The sequence below is a fragment of the Octopus sinensis genome, linkage group LG3 (genome assembly GCF_006345805.1).
Source record: "Octopus sinensis linkage group LG3, ASM634580v1, whole genome shotgun sequence".
In the NCBI taxonomy this organism is placed as follows: Eukaryota; Metazoa; Mollusca; class Cephalopoda; order Octopoda; family Octopodidae; genus Octopus; species Octopus sinensis.
Genome location: NC_042999.1, coordinates 87299041 through 87316171, shown reverse-complemented (window position 1 = coordinate 87316171; position 17131 = coordinate 87299041). Strand labels below are relative to the sequence as shown.

Here is a 17131-nt window from a genome sequence, read left to right as displayed (position 1 = left end):
AAAAAACATACATTTAATAATCATTAATTACAAAACAATAAACAGAAGAGAACTAAGATATTTTAACTCCTTACTCACCATACATGTATACTGATACATAACTCTCAGAGCACTACGTCCATATGGAGTATCAAAATTGAATTCAGTGAGATCTGCACCTGTTGCAGCTCGTCGATCACCTTTAGTCAAAGCACCTATTAAAACCAAATAAAAATATTTTGTTTTAAAAATACATTTTCCTGAATATACAACTAAGCTGTAGACATAGATTAGAGCAGTACACTGCTGGACAGACCCTTCTTTCATGCCTAAAGTTTTTGGTTATACTAGTAACTCATTAACACTGCCATACTAATTTGATGCTGACCAGGTGCTCTTGTAGCCTTAATACTCTTTTGCTAGCTGAGTGGACTAGAGCAACATTAAATAAAGTATTTTGTCCAAAGATACAACACACCTCCCAACAAAGGGAATCAAACCTATTGAGAGTCCAGTTGCATAACCACTACGCCATATGCTATTCAACGCATACAGTTTAGGGAAAAGATACCCAGTCTTAAAATAAATCTATTTATTTGTGGCACCGAAAAATATCCTGCTCTTCTATTATGAACACTTTTCTAAATCACAATTTTACTACCATAACTGAACCAATTTATATTGGTTCAACCCATGCCAGCATGGAAAGCAAGTGTAAAATAAAATGATGATTTAATTCTAGTTTGATTATCAGACAATTTATTATTTGAATTTTATAGGCAACCTATTTTCATTAAATATTTGTTTCACTCTGACTCTGGATAGGAATTCCAATTCATTTAACTATTAAATATAAATTAGAAACTGTTAATAAATATACGTATAATTACTTGAATTTTATGGGCACCCTATTTTCATTAAATATTCTTTTCCCTCTTACTCTGAATAGGAAGGCCAATTCATTTAATTATTAAATATAAATTAGCAAGTATCAATAAATACACGTATAACTTACATGATGACATGTTATTTCCCAAATAAACAACTCATTAAATTAAAAGCAAACAAAATGTGAAACTCAACAGAAATGGATAAGTAAGAATAAAATTTACCCAAAGACTGTAATCGACGTGCAACAGCAGCAGCAAAACGCCTTTCACCACCCAGGTTTGTGGTTACCAGTTTATAGAGGGGACCACTGAAATTAATGTTAAATGTACAAATTGGTTTACAAAGTGCTGAAATCTTTACAGATATAAAATTTCTAAAGATGTATACTTCAATAAATGGAAAGCATAATATAAGTGTTCCTTCAGTGAAGATTTTAATAAGGAAGACACCTTATCCATAAACGAGTGAAAATCAATGAAATAAATTAGACTGGGTTGCAGGGAAAGGTATCAGTGACTAACTCAGAGATGTATTTTCAACACCTAAAAAACACTGAACAAAAAGTGAATATAACAATCTTTGTGCGCTCTTGAATAGAATAGCGACTACATTATATATAATCAGGAATCTCAAAGGAACCAGTGAAAAGCATTTAAAAAACTTTGAATTAGATGCTATGGCTAATTAGGTAAAAGTTAGCTGAACCATTTAATATACCTATGATAGGAAAGATGTTATATTTCACCTCCAGTGAAAACTGAGCCAACATATGATGAAAAGCTTTATAGAGTTATCTGATGTGTCTTTCCATATTTGAGATAGTAGTGTGTGATCTGAGGGATTTTTGGCTGCTAATTCAAGCAGGACTGGAATTCCCTCGTAGACCAGATAATATATAATTACTTCACTAAGGTACAATAACTAGTTGACAAAGGTAACTGTACCAAAGATATACTGTAGTAATAATTAATCGAGCTATTACATAGCTCATTTAATTGTTGCTACAGTATAGCTTTGACATAGTAAAGAGCCATGAAATAGAAAACAAACAAATGCTACATTTTCTTTTTTTTAGTACCAAACAAGATGTAGAGTCTTAGCTACTTACCTTGACTGATTAGAACGATGAGAACGACCCAGTTGTTGTACAGCTTTGTCGGCACTCCAGGGTAATTCTATGGTCAAATGATGCCGGCGCCGTTGATTGGGTGCTCTCACATCAGCATGTAATGATATTCCTGTAAAAATAAAATTTCCTCCACAATAGCAAATAAAGTATAAAAAGTTAATAATAAAATATACTAAATCAAACAACACAGAGCTTGGTGAAAAGTGATAGAGACAGACCAAAATTATTCACCAATATCATTGTTTAAATATTTGTTTATCCATGCTTACAATAGCTCAGACACTTTATCCAACAATATATATATAAAGCTCGATTAGAATTATTCCACACATTACATAATATAGAAGGCTTAACCTTTCAGCATTCAGATCACTCTCTCAAATGTAATGCTTATTTATTCACACTGTTTTGAATTAGTCATGCATTATCTCACAGTGTCAAGATTTTGATTATGTGATTGTTTATTATTAGAATGACATTGTAGGATAGATGCAAGAAGCCAGATCTGGTCAGGTAGAATACTTGAGCCGGACATAGCTGGTTTAAATGCTAAAGGCTTAAATACATAACAACTAAATATCTAACAGCTAAATATCAAAGTGAACAGCAAACATCCCAAGTTACAAAATATTCAAAGAGTTTCAATATTTCTCTCATAGAATAGAAACAATTTCTCACCTGTGCTTGCAGCATCAGAAATAATTGCAACTAACTTTCTTCCATCCATGAAATTATTCCGCTGAAAGAACAGTTGAGTAATCAAATCATTTCACCTCAAAATTTTTAACTTCATGCAAAATTGAGATTTAATAAATAATAATAAATCCCCACTGCTTTTTATTGTAAATAAGCTTCTACAACAAGTTATTGTAACAGTTACATATTTTAGTTAGTTCTGCTAAAACAAATGTGCAATAAAATATTACCAATAAAAATGTTAAGGAGCAACACATGTATTTGTCTATGGCTGTCACACAGACATCCTCTTGTCCCTCCCACCCTTGACCAGCAGAGCATTTAGAATATGACAGCTGGAGAGAAGACTGCACAAGCACTCAGTTAAAACTCATTTCAACTGAGTAGACTAGAGCCAATTAGAAATAAAATACATTGTCCAGAAATAGGATCCATGACTTTATGATTTGTAAAGTAAACATCTTAACCACAAGATGACAAATCTCCACTGGATATATCTATGGTTCCTGATATGTCTGTTTCAGCATGCTCTTGTATAGAAATAACCTCAATGTGACAGTCAGGATACATCACATCAGTTTCATTATCCAAGTTTCTAAGACGCTGTATTGTTGAATTGAACAATGATATAGCATAACAATGACTGAGATAGCTAACCCTTAGAATTTGTAAAAAGTGAGACATTGAGTATTAAGGTCTAAGAAATAAGAGGAGTCTGTAAGCAATTTTTATGAATTTTAATGAAAATATGTGATTTTAATGAATATCATATGTAAAATGGTTTATGACAAAAGGCTTTGTTACTCTATGAGTAATTTCTAAATGGTTAACAAATAATGTTGTCCTTTTTTTCACGCTCAGAGTTGCTGAAGCATGGAATAAACTGCCTGCGTCAGTTGTTGACTGCCATGACACTGCATCTTTTAAGGCCCTCATGCTTTCCGAAATCCGCCGAAACTACACCTGATTATATATACACTTTAGATGAGTTGTAGTGCACCTGAGCACTGTACACAATTATTATTATTATTATTATTATTATTATTATTTAATCCCAAATCAACCTAGATCAAGCAGTGATCTGATCAAAGCATTCCAAATGCAACCATACTGTCTTTTTCTCATTGCAGGGGACTCAAAACACCATGATCCAGCATGTCTTTTCTAAGATAGTACTATGTAATCTGAGGGTGATTTGGCTGCTGTTTCTAACTGATCGAGTTATTACATAAAGGCTCCCTTGCTGAGTTAACATAATTTATTAATCTAGTGCTGTAGTAGTAGTAATTAGAAATTATTTTGGGTGTAAGAAAGAGGGATAAACAAATTTGCTAAGTTGAGAAACAGCTTTGCAAGAAAGTGTTCATGGTGTGTATAGGTGAGTTTACAGGACACTGACGGATTTTGATTAGCTTGAGGTGTGTATTTTTTTTAATGTCTACAGCCAATGGGATTTGCAGTATTAGTAGGAGTGATTGAACTTATTAATTAAAATTATAATTTCCTAAGTTTTAGAGCATTTTGAATTTAAGTCAACCATATTGTCAGATCTAGTAGACTATAAAGTTCTCACCACTATCTTTGCATTTCAAGAACCAAATATATAAGATTGTGGTCTAAAAAAGAAGGTATATATATGGTATTTCATGCTTCTCATTTTTTTTTTTATTTTTTTATTTTCCATCCAACCATTTACAGGACCAAAATGAATTCAGCAACATACATCAATGTAGAAGTTATCACAGAATACTTACCTCATTCACATTCAAACTTTCTAATTCTGAACTGGAACCTGATGAGAGACTATCACGAAGCTCATAACGAGGACATCCTGTATCATTGCTCCTTACTACTCGACCACGTCTTCCTGTCATTTCAGCAACGGCCTCTGGGCCACCAAGTAGGTCAATAATGCTATCCAAAGGGCTGTAAGAAATAATTATAATATATATAAATATATATACTAATGATAAAACTATAAAACTTGGATTTAGATAAATTTTTCCTTTGACTGAACTGTACGAAAGAGTTTACTATTTTAAACATGTTTTGTGCAAATATGCAACAAAGCCAATATAAAATATTTTTTTCATATTTCGTTTTTGGGTTTGGTTTGCAAGATTCTTTATGAGTTCATGTGTTGAAGCATATTCTATTGTGTCTGGGGAAAGTCATTTTCTTTTTGTGCCTTATTATGTAACACACTCACCGGTAAAATTTCCACGTTTTTCTTATTTTTATTTTCCTAAATTTTTCGTTGTGTCTTGCAACCTTTTTAATAGTTTTAGTCGCAACAAAAATTTTAGGAAAATAAAAATAAGAAAAACGTGGAAATTTTACCGGTGAGTGTGTCACAAAAAGAAAATGACTCTCCCCAGACACAATAAAATTTTTTTTATAATTTACTATTTTTTATTCACTGAATATCAGTGTTTCTTATGAGCTTAGCACATCAATAGAACTTTTTCAAAAGCTTTAAATGAACAATTCTCTTATAATTTTCAGTACTGATGCATATGAGCTTCCTCCATTCCTGAATTATTTACAAGATAATGAAATGATTTTCAGAGACAGGTCAATTAAAAGTACAACTTTCAGATTGGTATTTCTCTACTACTGTTACGTTCTGTCTTTGCCTAACTTTGTCTGGATAGTTTGCTCACATAAATTCATTATTTGACAACCAAATAGTCTCTTAGTACTAATACTTTAATCAAAATGAAAGTGGGAGGAAATATTCTTTTTATCTGGCAAACATACACAAATAGAATTTCACTCAGTAACCCATTCCCTTACACACACAACTAAGAACATGAATTTTTTATTCACTAACTAAGACTCTTATATTCTTCCAACACACAATAATGAAGAGGATATATTTCAACTTCATTAATTGCAAATAAGCTGTATAATTATATACAAAACTAACAACTACTGAAATTTTATTTTGAGACAATATTTGACATAAAAAGAAAGTTAAAAGAATTATAAATTTATAACTAAACTCTGAAATACATTTTTTTTCATGTCAAAAAAGGTAAGAAAAGCAATTGGGTAGACATTTAAAAATTTTTATCTTCAATAAAATGAAAAAACATCTTGTTTTAAATTGTTATACCTGTCTGGTAACTCTATTTCACTAGCATATTTCAATAACATAGATTTAGCCTCTTTACACCATTCATCTTCACGTCTTTCTTCATTCATCTGTAGAAAATAAAAAAAAATAAAATGAATTAGACAATATCATATCTATATAAATAATATCCTTATGAAACATAAAATAAGCCTTCTTATATAACGGCACTTCAAATTTCTTTCCTGCCAAATATGTTTTTGTTTTGTTTCGTTTTGTTTTACTATAGGCATAAGGCCAGCAATTTTAGAGGGTGAGATAAGCTGATTACATAAACCCCAGTATTTGACTGATATTTATTTTATCAGCCCCAAAAGGATGAAAGGCAAAGTCAGCCTTGTTGGCATTTAAACATAAAAAGCCGAAAGAAACGCTGCTAAGCATTTTGTCTGACATGCTAATGATTCTGTCAGCTCACTCACTTTTTGCCTCCAAATAATAAAGGTTGCTTTAAAATCTCAACTATAAACTTTGTTTCAATCTACTCGCTAATTTTCTCTATAGTGGAAAAAGCCCATTGTTGATACACACATAATAAAACTAACAAAATGAGGGAATTAATATCTACAGCAAACAGAATTAAGTGATTTGCACACAGACACAACACACATTAATTGCCCTCAGTGGTTTATTGCTGTTTTTAATTATGCTAATTTTTCACATCTACTCATGTACACTAGCATGCAGTAGTGATTCTTTACTATTTCAACACTTATGATAAATTCCTTATTTTGCAGAGGACATCTAACAAGATCAAAATATGTCTGGAGTTATCTCTTATACTTGCTAAAATAATTGTGCTTTACAGTTGAGGTTAGGTTTGGAATACAAACCCACCCTCAACATCAATGCTCACCAGCTGTTTTGGGTTTAGAAGTTCACTTAGAAAATGGCCAGCATGTTTATTTTACTGCAGACACCGCTTCAAATGTACTCGAACATCTGCCAGAAACACAGCTTAGAGGTTTTTTTAAATTATGCTCTTTTGATTTGTTTGCACAAAATATTTTTTTATGCCAATGTGTGTATGTATCTGTGTATCTACTTTTATTTTGATCTATGTATCTACTTTTCTTCTGATGTATACATCAGTATACTCTGAAAATACTGATAAACATTTTACCTCTCCCTTCAGCTGTAGAAAAGTAACAGTAACATCCACAGCTATTTGCTGAGAGACAGACAGAGGGAGAGAGAGTGTGTGTGTTAGAGAGAGAGTGTGTTAGAGAGAGAGTGCGTTAGAGAGAGAGTATGTTAGAGAGTGTGTGTGTTAGAGAGAGTGTATGTTAGAGAGAGAAGCAGACAGACAAATAGACACATTTCTTTTTGCAATTTCCATATTTTCAATGCCTTTATCATATATCGTCAAAAACACAAAGGTTTCCAGCATTTTTTGTATAAGAATGGTTCCATTGTCTTTCATTATTATTCTCTATCCACTCCCTTCCTTCACTCAATCTCTCTAAACCTCTCTATTCCCCCTCTCTCCCATCTCCCTCCTCTATGTCTCCTTGCCTCTATCTGTCCTCCTGCATTTAACACGTTATATTTCTCTTACCTCTCAGTGCTATCAATCTCCTCTCTCTCTCTCCCTCTTACTTCCTCTTCTTTGCCTCTCACTTCAACTATGCTTCCTGTTTCTGTCCCTCCCCTCTCTCCCACATTGCCACTCCAAGTATACCGCCTCTGCTTAACACCTTTTATTTCTCTTTTTCTTTGTACCTCTCCTTTCAACCTTTTTACCTCTTCCTTTCAAGTAAGTATAACACACACCACAAGTATGTACAAAAACAAAGAAAACTAAGCATATTAATATTATTGATAATTATAAACTTAAAAATATAAATATATGCACTGTCATCATCATTTAACATTTGTTTCCATGTTGGCATGGGTAGGATGGTTTGACAAGAGCTGGCAAGCTAGAGAGCTGCAAGAGGTTCCACTGTCAGCTTTGGCATGGTTTCAGCAGCTGGATGCCCTTCATAATATCATATACATGAAACTCAAATGAGCTGAGTGAAATAACTCAGAGTAACCAATGAGTTTTGAACAGCAAAGACAAATAAGGGCATATTAAATAACAAGATAAATTCTTGATTTGATTTAACTATCTCTACTATCTAATCATTTGGTACCAATTCCAAGTGAGAAGGGAAGATAATCTCGAGAATCAGAATCTCTCCAAAATGGATAAACCATTAAGGAAAAAAATCAGCCTGATTGTCTGATTACCTCAATAAGGATTTCAGCACTACAACTGTCTTATGATATCTTTAGCAGACAAGATACACATATGATAAAAACTAGAACACAATAATGACCTCGGTAATTTGTGTAAATTGATTGAAAATGAGCTAAATGTGAATAATAACAAGTATTTGAACAACAAAGATGGGATGTACTGCCAGGCACCATCTCCTCTTTCATGAGTCACTTGTATTTACATCCTTCTCTCATTCTTATCACTTTCACCCCAACTCATGTTTACAATCAACCAACCCCCCACCCTCATTCACCCTTCACTACATTCACCTCTACTGCCATTTCTAATTATCTACTCTCTTCCCATACCTTTCCTGATTCTGTCCCCTACATTCACATATGTTCACTTTCTGAGGGTATGTTCTGGACACCTCATCACATCAAGAAATTATTAAGAGGTAAGTTGACACAAAAAATAATAATGAGTTTGTTAAAAGAATAAAATTTAAACAAAACAAAATAAATGTGTACTATAAGTAAACTTACTCCACATTCAATCATAGTAGGAAAGTAAATTCTGATGAACCGTGTCAGTATTTCTCGGCATAAAGAAACAAAACCAGTAACACCTTTATTTCGACCAAGTTCATTTTCCAACGATGCCTAGAAATTAACAAAGAAGAATTTTCAAATTTCATTAAAACAGTAAAATTTAATTAATTGTATACCAGCTAATTTATTAAAGATGAACAAATATTGCCCAAAGAATATGTTTTACATATATAAATGGAAGATGTGTAAGCAAACAAGAAATAGATAAAAGGAAATAACAGCAATTACTGCTCATTGTTTTCTTTCTTTTGCAAATTTACTGATTTTCATCTTTAAATTACGTTTATGGCTTTTGAAATTAAGAGCAAATGAAGATATAAATCATTTAAACAAAGGAATTTAAAAGTTTACACTAGCTTTTAAAATATAAACAAACATGTTTTGTTCAATACTAGATTATACTTCAAAGGAAAGAATTTAAATTTTAAAAGTCAAAAGTTAAAAGTTAAATTTGGGAAAACTGTGTTATATGCTAGAAAATATGAATGTTAATTTCCATTTATTTTAGTTTTAAAAAAATATGTTAAATGTCTTTTTTTCTTTTTAACTAAAAGAAATGGAAATTAACATGCATATTTTCTAGCATATAACAGTTTTTCCCAAAAATGTATACTAAAAATTAGTCTCCATGTTTTTCTAGGCCCTATAGTATCACCCAAACCTTTTGTAATTTGATTTTAAGACTTATTTTTTCCTAAATCATCATCATTATCATTTAACAGCCGTTGTCCATGCTAGCATGAGTTGGATGGTTTGATCAGGGTTGGTAAGCTGAAGGAATGCACCAAACTCCAATGGTTTTATGGCTGGATGCTTTTCCTAACACCAACCACTCTAAGAGTGTAATGGGTGCTTTTAAGTAACACCAGCATGGGTGCCATTTGCATATGACACTGGTATCTGACACAACTGTGATTTTGCACTGCTTGATGGGTCTTATATTACTGAAGTGTACATTATATGCCAGGAAATACTATATCCAACAACAGAAATTATTTGTAAAGGCAATAAAAATTTATTAAATTTGAAGACTGGAAATTTTTTTTTTAAAGTTGTATTTTCTTTTTTAATATAAATAATAAAATTAGAAACTTACCTCACCAGTTGTTTGAAGACCTATTACTACACAATGGCCTTGCTGTAGTGCCTCTTGTGCATGTTGTATAATTGTTGGAACTTTCATTCCCATACTGAAAAGATTAAAAACTGACATTCAGTCTGAAATCAATATAACCACACAAAGAATATTCCTTTGGTAACCATTCTAGGGTTACCATAAGTTGCCACACACATTTACCATGCCTTGTATCTGACAGGCCTATCAATTATAAAAATCAGGCCATATACATATCATCATCATCATTTAACATCCATTTTCCATGTTGATATGGGTAAATAATATTTTACTATTTTATTAATTTGTTGAAGAAGTTGTTTTGAAAATAACACCACTCAGCAATAAGTAATAGAAATTTATTTATTTAATCTTTCTAGTCAAGCACACTAAAACACACTGGCAGTAGTAACATCTGAGCTTTTGTGACCAGACGCTCTGTAGCACACCACATTAACTTCACAGCCATAATATATAAATTAAAAGAATGCTTGTAATAATGTACTTACCAAAGTTGTTTAAAGAAACGCTGGTGTGAAGACCAATACTGTGTCCATATTCTATTATTGCCACAATTTGTCCGATGAAGGGCAGTTGATAATGCTTTCCGTAATTCATTCCTGGAAAATCACATATGTAATTAGAAACTTGATTTTTAGCTAATTCAAAAACCATTTTTATTTCACCTATTCATATTTGTTATATATCAGAGCTGTTAACCTCATTTTCTGCTTTCCTTTTTTATAAATCACAATTTGACCAGATTAATCATATTTCATCACTAGATGGTATCTATCTATATGTGAATATGCCGATGTACAGAGACCAGGATGTCGTATTATGTGTAGGTGCTGGTGTACAGGAATTAGGTAGGATGTCATCTATTATTAATTTTTTGAGTACATTTGGAGGAAAAATTACATCATATACCAGTAATTATGCAAGTTTTTATTTGTTTTAGTTAACAAAAATATAAATCAACACTACACTACTTCTTACTTTCAAAATTCAACTTTTTTTTAAAGTGCTCAGTCTAGGACTGAACAGTGAACACTTCTTGATTCAAAATTAAGTATGAATGCAAGCTTTGACAATAGACTTAAAATGCAAGTTAAAAGTTAATGAGTATCTTTTTTTATTCAGTATTTAAATGATGGGCATTTTCATCCATCCCTAATTTTAAAACTATATACACTGGTACTTCCTTTTATTGGCTCAAACTGGCCATATTGGGCCCAAACTTTTCTATTTGTTTTATGTTCAAACTGGCCATATTTGGCCTCTCACACCTACCCTGTGATGTCATACCAAAAATAAACAAGCACGTCATAGAAATCTCAAAGCTAATGAATGATTAATTGAAATCAATGTGAATAAATAAGCATTACATTTGACAGAATAATTTGAATGTTAAAAAGTTAAAGACTAAGTTGACCTCAGCAGGAATATAGGGAGCATGAAATATATACTATAATCTATTTCATCATTTGTTTTTTTTCATAAACGATGAAGTTAACAGCTCAAAATTTATTTATCAATATTTGTTAAGAAGCAGAAATATGAAGAATGATATACCATATATATGCTGCAATGTCATAGGTTTTCATTTGTTCTGTAGTAAGTTCAGCCTCTACAGTTATAAACTGTAAAAGAAAACAAAAGAAATATCAAAATATTTGCAAGTAGTTAAAATCAAAGCATAGTCCTATCCAGTGTGTGTGTGTATGTCTGAGAGACAGAGAGAGAAATGACTGAGAATGTGAGAGAGTAGTAGTGAAAACTTCATCTTTTGGAAACCAATAAACTACAATGTAGTTAATATTTAAAAAGCTATCAAAAACATTCATTTTACTATTTCACCTAAACAGAAAAAAAAACTTATCAGAAACAGATATACAGTTCTATATCTAACAGATATGTTGCTATTTTCTTTACACTGATATCATCATCATTTTATATGCATTTTCTATGCTGGCATGGATTGCACAAGTTATCATAATTCAAGCTGGTTCTTATGTGGAAGTCAGGAAGAGGAAAGGGTCATATCTTGCTTGTTGAAAATTCCAATTTTCAACATATTTTCTATGGATGGATGCCCATCCTGTTAGCAACAACTTTACTGTGTACTGGGTGCATTTCATCATTGCACCAACCCCAGAGATTTTATGCCCTCACCAAGATTATAAGGTTCTCTTGACCCTACAGAGACTCCATTCATTCAAGATGGAGTGAAAGGAAAAGAGAATGATTAAGGATGAGGGTGGGTAGTATGAGAGAAAACAATGACCAAGGTGTGAAAATGGTAGAGAGATGAGTAATGAAATACTAGTAGGGGAGAATAATGGAAGAGAAAAAGTAATAACTTCACAGAGTGGAGACCATATGATGGTTGGTAATAGAGGACAATGGCATGAAACAACTATGACAAGGTAGGCTGGCAGCATAGAGAGGATAATGGTGGGTATATCAAATTTGAACAGATCCACTGCTAACTCTCATCTACAGGCAACTTGGTGAAAGAGAGAGAATGAGTATAGAAGTTTGCACAAGTCCAATAATCATCCTTGCTATTTGGGTGAGAAGATGCAACAAATAGAGAGTAATTGAAGGTAGGGGTGAGTGACAGAGATGAGAGGGTCAACAGAGCTAATACCATTTCCATCTGAATGTGGCACAGTACAATGTAATGGAGAGAGGAGTGTAAAGAGTATAAGTGATAGTAATTTTGATCAGTATGTTTACAGATCATCTATGTAATACCATATTTTCAACATACACAGAACATACTGAACTTCCAAATGAATTCATGAACCTTCTGTTACAAATCAAACGGTTCAAGGCTTTGAGGTTTTTAAACATATCATGAAATTAGTTCACTATAATCCTAATCTTGTCTAATTTACTTAATACCACCAACTTTCTAAGGGACAATACACTCAAAGATTGGATAAAGAGTAAATATAAATAGACATTAAAAATATAATAAATGAAAACAAGAGTAAATAAATATCTAAATACAATGTGATTTACCTCTGCTTGTTTAAAACTGAGGCCTCTAGAAACATACATCCCTGACGATTTCATTTCCATGGCAAGCATTTCAGCTGCACCTGTAACCAAAAAAAAAAAAAAAATTGAACATCTGAACTGATTTGATTATTTTCTTTTTTAAAGCATTTAATGTACAAATAGTGTATGACTTATTACTTATGATTAGAATAAGAGTTAAGGAAGATCATCAATGCCTAATTTTCAAACAAGGTTGCAGCAGCATTTTCACCTGCTTGTAATATATTTCAATAAAATAAGCCTCTTGTTAGAAATAGCACCCAAATCTCCTTCAAATCATACCCTAGTGTCTTAAGAAAAAGGAAACATTTTATAATATAGTTTTATGTCATAAATGAAAATTGTCATCATCATTTAACGTCCATTGTCCATGCTGGCATGAGTTGGACGGTTTGACCAGGGCTGAGAAGCAGGAAGGCTATACCAGACTCTAGTCTGATTTGGCATGGTTTCTACAGTTGGATGCCCCTCCTAACACCAACCACTCCAAGAATGTAATGGGTGCTTTTACATGCCACCACCGGCACCATTTACATGACATCAGTATCTGCCATGACTACAATTTTACTTGGCTTGATGGGTCTTCTCAAGAACAGCATAATGCCAAAAGTCTCAGTCATCTGTCATTGCCTCCATGAACCCCAACACTCAAAAAGTGCTTTTCACATACCACCAGTATCAGCCACCTTGCTTCCATGAGGCCCAATGCTCAAAGGGTGCTTTTTACATGCTACCAGCACAGGTGCCAGTTATATGAAACCAGCATTGGTCAGGACTACGATTTCACTTGGCTTGACGGCATTGATTACAAATTTGTTGTATCATGGCTAAATTAGAGTTTAATAGTAATAATAGAATCACTTCACACAAGAGTTTCTTCTATTCCCTGGATGTCTTCTATTTTCACAATTTGTTTTATGTTGTAGCAAATGCCATGTCATGGAGGTGGAGAACTCCCACAATATCAAATCTGCAACTCGATTGAGACCTGATTGTAACTATTTCGCTATTTTAATCTGTTATTATCTCTCTAAAATCAAAAGGGTTGATCATTCAAGGATGGCAACTTGAAACAAAAGATCAAATAATTTTAATGTTCACATTGCACTACTTTGCAAACAAAATTGATAGTTATTCTTTGAAAGCTCAACAGAAAAAAACTTATTTCCATCACATTTCCAGCTATATCAAACAGATTTTCAAAACTGATGAAATCTGTACTGACCAACTCAAAATTTGTTTTCCCACATTATATTAAGCTTCTTTTTCAAAAAATTACTGAACATTCAACTTAGTAATAATCACAATATTTTACATTATATATTCCCTTTTACAATGATAATCTACAACCATGTTTCCAAAACATATTTGTATTAAAAACATTGTTTAATGATAGTTTATCTTTCAATTTAATCTAACTCTACTTAACTTCAACATCCGTTACAAATGGAATAATTAGCATTCCTGTTCTTTAATTATCATCTATCTACTGACTAAAAGTTTACATCTTACATATTTGATTTTTGATTTTTACTATCCCCCTTCTATAAAAAAAATCATATAATTGTAAACTTTCAGCATCATCATCATTTAACGTCTGTTGTCCATGCTGGCATGGGTTGGATAGTTTGGCCAGGGTTGGTAAGCTGGAAGGCTGAACCACACTCCAGTCTGATTTGGCATGGTTTTCTATGGCTGGATGCTCTTCCTAACACTAACCACTCTGAGAATGTAATGGGTGCTTTTACATGCCACCAGCACGGATGCCATTTGCATGTAAACAGGCATCTTCCACGACTGCATTTTTGTTCAGCTTGATGGGTCTTCTTCTTAAGTATGACATAATACCAAAGATCTCAGTCATTGTGCCTTTGAGGCCCAACAGCGTATTGAAACAAAAATTCAACCTAAAGTATAACAAACTGGTGAAATATTTTCCTTAAGAATCAAATCTGCTTTATATCACTGGAAACAAATATAAATATATAATTTACCTAGTCCTTTTCGAGACATACAATCCAAAAAGTTTTCAAAAGATGGAAAAGGTGCACCATCTCCCCAAAGCCCAAGTCTCTCCATGAAAGCCTAAAATAAAAGAGAAAAAAAGATAAAATGTATATTCCATGACATATGTGTGTACACAAGTTGATATAAGGATGTAAATTGAAATTAAAACACGGAAAAAAGCAACAAAGATGGTGTTTGAATAACAGATATGTTTTCAGATTATGTAGTTCACTGAAAGGAAGGCTGAGTTTTACAGCAGATTGTCTGATCAGTAAATAAGCAGGGTACAGATCAAGTTGATTTACCCCAGGGGTTCTCAACTATTTATTATCTATGGACCCCTTTTTTAACTATTTTATTCTGATGGATCCCCATCACTTTTCAATGTTTAAAAACTAGTTTTATAGAAACATCTTTCAAAACTGATATTTTGTTTATCACACATCAATTTGTGTGGGTTGAACTGTGTAAAATGTTAGGGAAAGAAAGTGAGCTGTTTCTTGCAATACATACCAATACATACAACTAAAGTAAAATTTTTTCAGGGACCCTTAAAATTTATTATTTTGTTGCTTGGACCCCCCCAAATCTTATATGGACCTCAATGGAAAACCCTTGATTTATCCCAATCAGGTAAAATATTAAGTTGTTTTGAACAGAACGTCAATGCAAAATGCAATGTAATTCATAAAAACTATGTGACACAACACTCTATAACAATAAGAACAGCATAATACAACCATTAAGAGGGCAGTAACACTAAATAATAACTAATACAGACCATAATAATCTATCCAACTCATGGAAAGTAAATGCAAAATGATGGCAATGATGACTGGCCAACAGTTATAACATCAGATTAACAAACCATGTTTCTATTAGTTTTAATTAGGATAGACAGTTTTTTTACAAATATTTTTAGTATCATAAAGTTATCAATTTAATGAGGAAATCAACATAATCCAGAATGAAGTATTTGTTCATTCTATTTCATGTATGAAATATATAAAAAGTAAAATATCTTACCATATTTTTCACATCTGACACTCCAGTAGCTGAACAATAGATGACTCTTGCTTTAGGAAGAAGTCTGAAATAATCAAAATATTAATTCATTCATAATATGCAAGAGAAATTTTTTTTTTTTTTTCATAACATCAAAGATTTTCCTGAAACTAAATTTATTAGAGAGAAACTGTCTACAAACTGTCTTAGATACAAATTGAAAAGTTCAATTACTTGTCTGACAAATTGATTTAATTTTGCAGGTTATAGATTTACAGGATAGAAAATACTATGATTAGCATTTAGTATCAAGTTAAGGGATTTAAGAAAGAAATAAACACAAGGTCCAATATATTATCCCAGAAACCAAAATGGTGCTAAAGAGTTGCAAGTTAGCACCAAGCTTCATAATCAAATTGAGAACGAGCCATATGTGAAAATAGGGTTCTCCTGCACATGCACACACACACACACACACACACACACAAAGTACCAAAAAATCAATATGCATGATAAAAGTGCCCTCCACCCTGAGATTTCACTGCCCCAAATTTTGTCAGAGCATTATACATGAATAAATACAACAATGGTTTTAATTTTCAATTAAATGTTAATTTACCTTTGAATAGTCATAACAGCGTTAGCAACTTTAGTACTGGCATGCTCACGGCCCTAGAATAGAAACAAATTTCAAACGGAAATTAAGTAAAATTTCAATCTACATCTTAAGGATAAACAGAATTCATATAAAAATTTAGAAAAAACAAAAGTGTAAATAGAATTTGAATTCAATTCTCAGAATTGACTTCTGCTGCATCTTCTGAAAGTATACTCTACCTTCTGATACTCACATAGAGTCACCAGAATTTGAAACAACCATCTAAGAGCAGCAGATAGAATGACCCCTAATAGTAGAATCCCTCTCTTAACCACAGTAAATGTTAGATTGATCTGTTGTATTTCACTTCAGCATCTAAATGCATTGATATTCATATATATGAATAAATTCCTAAGATCAGAATGTAAGACTAAGATTAACCTTATGACATGAATTCAGGTTTAATATTCACTGTAGTCACATTGTGTAGTCATGACTTTACTGAGTACAGTTAGAAACAACTAAATACAATCTTTAAAGGAATTTAGTAATATTAGACTGAACTTAACAAGTAGTCATGAATGTACAGATATCTGACTTAATCAGTGGATATTAAATGTAAATTAATAACTCAAGAATAAGATTACTTCATACAATTTCAGACTGTAACTTCAATAATATTCTTTTAAA

At 32.3% G+C, this 17131-nt stretch overlaps 1 protein-coding gene across 5 annotated transcripts in view; it reads right to left on the bottom strand.

Annotated features, from left to right (window-relative positions):
- The window catches only part of LOC115209083 (protein strawberry notch homolog 1), a 115323-nt gene that overhangs the window by 31819 nt on the left and 66373 nt on the right, over positions 1 to 17131 (bottom strand). For all 5 annotated transcript variants that reach the window (XM_036501129.1, XM_036501130.1, XM_029777190.2 and 2 more), the window contains 14 exons: positions 16463 to 16515; positions 15865 to 15928; positions 14826 to 14916; positions 12793 to 12872; positions 11338 to 11405; positions 10272 to 10382; positions 9745 to 9838; positions 8583 to 8699; positions 5814 to 5902; positions 4450 to 4621; positions 2678 to 2738; positions 1979 to 2108; positions 1092 to 1177; positions 79 to 194 (listed from right to left, as the gene is read on the bottom strand). In XM_036501129.1, coding sequence (XP_036357022.1) covers positions 79 to 194; positions 1092 to 1177; positions 1979 to 2108; positions 2678 to 2738; positions 4450 to 4621; positions 5814 to 5902; positions 8583 to 8699; positions 9745 to 9838; positions 10272 to 10382; positions 11338 to 11405; positions 12793 to 12872; positions 14826 to 14916; positions 15865 to 15928; positions 16463 to 16515 — 1332 coding nt within the window. The remainder of the gene's footprint in view (positions 1 to 78; positions 195 to 1091; positions 1178 to 1978; positions 2109 to 2677; positions 2739 to 4449; positions 4622 to 5813; positions 5903 to 8582; positions 8700 to 9744; positions 9839 to 10271; positions 10383 to 11337; positions 11406 to 12792; positions 12873 to 14825; positions 14917 to 15864; positions 15929 to 16462; positions 16516 to 17131) is intronic.